The following is a 7,796-nucleotide window of genomic DNA, read 5'->3' as shown; positions in this document are numbered from 1 at the left end:
CACGCAGTCCTTCCGCGCCGCCTCGCCCGCCCGCTTCCTCTTGCATCTGTACGCGAAGGCCACGGGGCTGCCGGTGACCGCCAGCCGGGGCTGAGCAATGGCGGCCGCGGGCTGGTAGTAGGCGGCGGCCGGGTGCTTGCCGCACAGCGCGCTCCGAAAGCAGGGCGGCTCGGCGCGGAAGGGCCCGTAGCTGCCCCCGAGCGGCGCCGGCTCATAGTTCCGAGGGGCTTTGGCGGGCGCCGCCGCGAAGCCGCGGCCAGTGTATTTACTAAAAAGGTGAGGTAGATCGGAGGCCGTCGGCAAGCCCGGGTCCCCGGCCCGCAGCGCTCTCGTCCTGATTGGCAGCGGCCGAGCCGGGTCCTTCAAGCCCAGCCAAAGTTTGTTGTCCTCCCAGAGGCTGCAGTAGGGGCCGGCGGCCGGGCGCTCCGCGCGGAGCTCGCCGCCTGCCAGGGCCCGGCTGATTTTCCTCCGTTTTGTCTTGAGGACCCGCTCGGTCTTGCAGGAAGTGTACAAGGCTTCGACGTCCTCCCTGGAAATCAGCGTGCATTTGGCAGCGTGGAAAGCGATGGAGTTGATGGCTTTGAGTTTCCTCAACTCCTCCAGGTCGCAGTGATGCTTTTTGACTTTTAAATGATCCATTCGCTTGTGCACGGTGGTTCTCGGGATGTTTTTGAGCAGGTCTGTGAAGACCTGAGAGAGTGCAAACATTTGCTTTCCTTTAATGATGAGGTAGCCGAGCCTCACGCCATCCACCTCTTCAAAACCCGACTTCAAGTCTCCCATTTCGCGAATTAAATTATTCCCGGCATTTGCAGAGAGAGAGAGAGAGAGGGAGGGAGGAAAAAAAAAAACCCACACACACACAATCCTCAGCCAGATGCTGTATTTGTCTCAAGGCATCCTGCTAATAAAATAACAAAGACTGTTATTCCTGGTCAATGGCGTACCAAACTTTAGACTAAATAAAAAAAAAATCAAAGCAAATCAAACAAAAAACCCATGTGAAACTACAATCGATAGTTCTGATTTTTTTTAATCGGGTTTGCCAAAGTGTTTCTCTAAGTTGCTGCTGAAGATCAGTACCTGTTCCCTTTCATTCCCTGCTTTTCCATTGGAAACTATGATAATGGAATGTGAAGGGAGGAAGAGAAAAGAAATGCAGCTGCTATTCCCGCCGCTGCTTTAGCTACAAATAAAATGACAGAGTGAAGTGAGCTCGTCCGGAGACACCTTCATCAATTAATTCCCCTAAAGCCAACGCTGATTGGACACTCCTGACAGGTGATGCAATAAAAATTGATATTCCACCCCTTCCCCCAAAAAAATCTCCCACTAATTAGCATACCCTTATACTGCCACCTCCCCTCCCAAAGTAAATAATACAGTTAGTATATAAATCTTTCTATTAAACAATCTGAGCTCAAATCCACTCAGACCTCTCAGGCTTCTTCATCGCTAGCTCCATGTGAAGGATTTGTATGCTTTTTGATATCATTTTGTCTATATTTAGAATATTTTGGACAAATGTGGCTCTCTGGTGCATGGCATGGATTTAAGAGACAGCAGCATGATCGTAGCGATGGAAAATTCTTTGGTAACGTGACCATTCGAAACTGGAATTTTATTCCGCATTACGTGGAAAATGAAGCTTAGCGAAAATGTGCAGAATAGCCTGGTATTTCCCTTTCCGAGGCTCCAAACTTAAAGGCTCGATTGTTAACAACCAGAGGGAATACTTACGTTTTTCGAGTTTCTCTCGATTTTCCTCTTCTGCTTAATTGTCTTTTTACAGCCAATGGCTAATTTTTTTTGTATTTATTTTGGTGCTGCCTGCATATGGAGGGTTCCAGCCCCGTCATACTGTAACACTTTTAACTGAAAATCTGCCTGTAATACTGGGGGAGGGGGAGGAGGACGTGGGCTCACGTCAGACCTATAACAAAGCATAGATAAGCCAGAAATGGATACACTTTTCACAATTAACCGTGCTGGAGCACAAACTGGAATGTCCTATGGTCCCGGAGTCCACGTCAGGATTCCTGTGTGCTGATTACTTCCAGCAGAGAAAGGAGAATGTAAAATGTCCAAGGTGCTTCCAGAGGCTTTACGTAATAACAAAAAAGTGCTGCCATACCACGCACAATATGCAATGGGCTAGGATGCGCCTGCTCCGCAGTGTGCACGGTCGGTGTGGAGCAGCCCCTCTGCAGCCTTTTGATGTTCCATTTATACCAAGCCTTTTAAAAATCAATTTGAAGAAGCAGCATGAAGGTTTAACCTCTTCTTAGTGACGTTCAATTATTTTAGTGTCAGGCGCAATGATTTCGAAAATGTTGCAACAGCAGCAAACCTCTTCCTTGTTAAATTAAAATGATGTTTGCGGTTTGCATGTCAAACGTTGCAAATAGAACTAACTATCCGCCGTTAATCAGTTTTCAACTGAAAACTAGATATAGCACAAGCACTTTTGTGTCTAGCAGGAGTTCCTCGCTTGTCCAAAATTAGACACATCCGTGTGATTAAGAAAACAGCTCATATTTCTAGGTCTAAAAAAATATGTATTTTCTTCGAAGTCCAAAGTGCGATTTCCCACTCTCTCTACTGCCAACGTGGTGAATGGAGTTCCTGTTACGCCATCAGGTAGAGCTCAAATAAATAAAAACAGCATCCCCCTTTTTTCAAATATTTTCAGCAGTTTGGCATGAGCAGGCGAGATGCCCCAGCCCCTAGGTCCGCAGGAATTCGGGAGAGAACCGGGAATCTCAAGAAGTGCAGCCGGAAATTAAGGAAGTCTATTTAGGAGAGCCTCTAACTCGGAAGGTTGAGATTTGAAAAGTCAGCCCTAGACTACTGTTGCTCTCAGCACAGATGTAATCGCCGCTCTTCAACTTAATCCATGTGTGTACAAACCACGATGTCTAGTTCTTCCCTTTGAAATCTAAGGATAGTATTCCCATCCAAGAAATCAGAGCTACAGCAAATTACATTTTGTCCCTTGAATTAGAAAAGGATCATTGAATGGATCTCGTGATATTTCAGCCTTTAAACGTAACCGAGAGGCAGCAGTGAACAATGCCTCGTCACAGCTAATACCATCCACAGAGTTAGCCTTCTTTTGCTCTGCATCTGGATCTATCAGCGTACATTTTTCTTTCTCGCTCGCACAAGAGACATCATGTTATATTCTATAGCTGAAAGCAAAGTTTCGAGGGAAAACAGCTGCTGGTGTTAAAAAGAAATCATCGTAGTCCTCCTAGAGCTAGAGACAATAAGGTCGTTTAAAAATTCCTCCTGATGCACTTATATGCTGCTGGCACCCCCACCCCCTCCCCGCGGCTCTCCTCCCCCTGCTTTAAGGTTAAGGCTATGGAGCCAAACAGTAAAGAAACCGTAAACTCCAAGAAAGCTTTTAAGAAGACATTACAGAAAAAAAGGTGGGCTCACAAGTCATTGCTTTGCCAGGTAGTTTGGTTGTCCTCGACTCCTGTTTAAATCCAAACACCCTCTCTTTTACTCCAGATGACAGTCTGGCAATGGGATCCAGGAACTATTTAAAAAATGCATGCTTTTTGTTTGTTTAATACAGGCGCTATCAAATGCTTTAAACTTAGTAGCGGCTTTTTGCCAAGCCTATCTTTTCAGAAAGGTACAGCCATGAGCTTCTGGGGTCAGCCAGAGCCAAATGTTGATAGAGGAAAAAAAGCTAGAAGTCTTTAGGAAATGTTATACATATATACACACATGTACACAATATCGTTACACACACACACAAAATGTACACAATATACTCACACACTCACACACACACACAGTTTCAGTTGCAAGGCTTTCTCCACATCACACACAGAGGCTTTTGTTTCTTTAACTTCTCCATCATTTTGTTGTGCAAAATGAACCAGGCAGCTTTCATGGGGCCATCAGCACACGTTGTATATCCGGGGTCTTCTTCAGGCACATTGGGGGTAGATCCTGCTAGCGAGATGTGACGGAGGCCCCTGGCACACGCACGCACGCACACACCCATTAAAGGCAGGGGACTCTAAAATGGATTTCCACGCACACAGGGGATTGCGATCAATAGCTACCAACATTTATGGCTTAGATTATTAATGTGAAAGCTGGGCAAAAGAATGAAAATGAAAAATTAAAGGTGTCTGTTATCAATTACAGTAAAAGTTATGCAATAATTTACTTACTTGGTGTGTGTGTGTGCACGCGTGTGTGTGTGTGTAGATCCAGCTGTATATATTGCTATCTCTCAAAAGCAAGGTAGTGTCTGGCAATTTTGTTGACCGTGTCAGCCTCACTTAAAATCAACGATGAACACGATTAAAAAGATGGATGTTTGTCTCACATTTCTTCAGTACAGAACGTCTGTAGTGCCCGTTTTGCCAAACACATATACACACGCAACTATATATAGTTGCGTGTGTATACACACGCACACACACGGAGGCTATCAATCAGATGTGCTCCTTTTCACGATGAGTAGCGTGCAATCTGCAATCTACACCCTCTCGTAGGTAGTATTTCAGTTTGCAAGCTGGCTGGCGGAAGAGTAAACCTCTGTAGAAAATAATATGAATAATATGCTGCTGTGGACCTATTCCTGCTTACCACAGATTCCATACTTTGATGTTTGTAAACTCGTGTTAAAAGATCCAGGTTTGCAGTAAATGTGTAACTATATCGCTTCAGGAAAAGACGACGTATATAACGTTTAAAATCCTTTTTGATGTGTTCTGATTTATTTTCATTTTTGGTGATGTTTAAATACCACTGCGATTCAGTCTGACCTCTTCCTTCTGGAGCTAAGTAATGCACACACCATTTACAGTCTTTTAAACGTTTAGTTGGGAAATGCAACAGCAATATCCAGCAGCAGTTGGACTAATGGAAAGACTTCTTTTGAAAACCTTCAGGAAAACCTACGGGGTCATGTGCATTTTCACACTAGGATTGCCACATTATTAGAGTATTATTATTTATTATTATTTGTTAAGTGCCAGACTGTATCTTCAGGTATTGACAAGCATTAAATAAACCTTTTCCTTTCATGAGCCCTGATGTAGAAATATATAATTTAAATGAGAAGTATATTTTCTAACCTTAGCACTGTTTTAGATATCACTATGCATATTTTCTTCAAAGAGGCTACAGACAGAAAACAGTGCGAGGCTATCACAAAGAGTCCAGTAACGTAAATATAATAGGGTCAAAGAACACTATAATAGGGTCCTTCTGCTATTTTAAAGTCGGCCCAGTGTGACTGTAGTGCTTAAAACTTGTTGTAAATTCTAAGCTGGCAAAAATAAGAAGCCATAACTAAATTAGTCAAATATGTGGGAGATAAATCCCAGCTGACAGTAAAAAAATCATAGCATAATTTATCTAGCATCATCACGCCTGTGAGTTTTTTCTTTGTAAACAAAGCAAGGAGGTATTGTTGCACGTTTTTAAGTTTTATTTCTACATGGCTGTGCTACTTACGCACCAGAATGTTGTACGGTGCATAAAAAGCACAGAACAGCAGCCTTACTTGATGTTGATAGTCTTGGTTGTTTTAAAATACAGGTTTTTTAACAGGAGTTTTTGGACACATACTGCATGCCATGTTGTCTACTGACCCATAATCAAAATGCAGTGACCTTCTACCCTTTTTTTGCCCCTTGACCCATCCTGAATTCAATGCAGCCTTTATAAATTTGCAAATCCTTGGACGTAAAGGGGATTTGGTGAGGCTTTGTTCTGGAAGGATCCTAAAAGTTTGCATTTTTTAATTAGACAAAGGTAAGGCAACAAACAGTGGGGAATAAGATTATTTCTTACACGCAGGTGCTCCGTATTCATTTCTATATTCAAGGACTGTATCCTGGAAAAACAGATTCTGCAAGCTGAAAAGCAATTGCAAACATAGGAGATCAGAAGGTTATGGATCGCACCAAATTAGCAATGTGGTACAAATCACTTTCATGACGTAAGGGATGGCCAGGCCACAATCTTCCGGCGTTCCTCATCTCCAAGGACTGTGTGGATCCTGGTGACCCGGGGAGAGGAGAGAGCGAGCCAGGGATTTGATCTGAAGCCACAGGCACATTCCCTTATCTCTTCTGCTATCAGTCTGTCTAAAGGACACCATAATTATGATGGTTATAAAACAATGCCCGCTTATGTGTGCTGAATAAATAAAGAATGTTTACAGCTCCAGAATGTTTCAATCCCAATTAAACGCTATCAAAGAAAAGCCACTCCCCCGTCCCTATTTACCTTGTTTATTGTCATATTTTCTTATGAAATAGAAGAGCCTTCCGGAATGCTATTAAGGTTAAGTTGTGGGGAAGCGGGGGCGATTAGATAACACATACTCCCAGTTCCCCAATTACTTGGATCACCTACATGTTGTATTTGTTTATTTTTTAATGGCTACATGCCTGGAGATGCAATGGCAAAAGGCGCGAAAGTACCCAACTCCAACCACAGCCCGAAGGAGTTGGGCTGAATTAATGCAGCGCCCTTGGGCTTTAGAGGAAGGGGGCGAGAAGGGGGCTCTGATCTTATGGTTCCGACTTCCCGACCAGAACCCAGCCAAGCCTCTGAAAGGGCCCAGAGGAACTTCGTCTCCAATTAGCTCCTGTTTCCTTTGCATCTTGGGTCCTTGGAAACCGGAGGCTGAAAATTCATCCCAGTTACTAAGACACAAGGATCATTTCAAATATTCATCGTATCAGCAAATCTGGTCATAATCAAATTAAAGCAAGGTTTGGGGGAGTACTGCCTGTATGGCTGGGTGCTAAACCCAGAGAGGATTACAAAGAAATCAGAAAAAGGGGCGCTTTTGAGTGGCTTAGAAGCACATCGAAAAATGCAAAACAATATTTCTGCCATGAAAGAGACACTTTGTAAACCCATCATTCCGTCTGATACTGCAGAGACCACCCCCCCCAGCTACCGTGGCAATTTCAACTTTATAGCCAATATTTCTACACTATGCCTTTTTTATTTTTTAAAGCCCAAGGTATTACAGGCTGTGGTATATCGTGATGTAGATTGTACCTTTACACCAAATTCTCTTAGCTCTTTTTGCCTAAAGGAACACCACCGCTAAATTTAAACTTAAAAAAAAAATTAAATATCCCAGGAGAAATGCTGATTTCTGTTTACTCGAACCAGAATGTAATGGCAAAGGCGACTGTATTTGCAGAGTTGCTGCAGAGTTGTAGGCCCTTTTCCTTTTGAAAGTTTAGACCTCCAATACCCTCGATTCTACTGGCAGAATTAGGATGGACTTGGAGGGTCCTAAACGTGACCATTCACTAAGGCGGGGGGCTACAGCTTGCAACAACGTGCTCGGCAACTTAATCTTACACTAAAAAGGGCAGAGAGCGAAAAAGAATGGAATACAAACTCTCCCGACATTTGTAGTCGCTTCCAAGGTGGATTGTGTATTTTAAAGCTGATGGGAACGTCTGGTTTTTGGAGCAAAAAGGAGAGAAGGTAAGTGTTTGTGCTTGTATCCGCCAGTTCGTGGAGAAACAATGAAAGAACAAAGGGAACCACTTCTCCATTTGGACATTTTACATTTTCTTCCTCCATTTGCAGCTGATTGTGCCGGGCTGGGGCTGGACTCGCTTAACTTTGCCTCTAGGAGCTGGGTGGCAGGGCTCGGGTTTAAGAAATAATGAGAAAGTTACTGAGCAATTTAAATAAAAACATGTTTACTGGGAAGGAGCGTCCCAGCAGCCGCGCTGCTCCAGAAGTTGTTCATCATTTCAGGGGGAGCCAAAACTCCCCACATC

At 43.7% G+C, this 7,796-nt stretch overlaps 1 protein-coding gene across 1 annotated transcript in view; it reads right to left on the bottom strand.

Moving 5' to 3' along the window:
• The window catches only part of SKIDA1 (SKI/DACH domain containing 1), an 11,588-nt gene extending 4,667 nt beyond the window's left edge, over positions 1–6,921 (bottom strand). Inside the window, exon 1 of the mRNA XM_019529791.1 lies at positions 4–6,921. Within this exon, the coding sequence (XP_019385336.1) occupies positions 4–783 (780 nt within the window). The 5' untranslated portion in view covers positions 784–6,921. The remainder of the gene's footprint in view (positions 1–3) is intronic.
• Positions 6,922–7,796: the final 875 nt, after the last annotated feature.

The sequence above is a fragment of the Crocodylus porosus genome, unplaced genomic scaffold (genome assembly GCF_001723895.1).
Source record: "Crocodylus porosus isolate Cpor-Errol unplaced genomic scaffold, CroPor_comp1, whole genome shotgun sequence".
In the NCBI taxonomy this organism is placed as follows: domain Eukaryota; kingdom Metazoa; phylum Chordata; order Crocodylia; family Crocodylidae; genus Crocodylus; species Crocodylus porosus.
The sequence above is the reverse complement of the archived record's forward strand: the minus strand, read 5'-3'. Positions and strand labels throughout refer to the sequence as shown.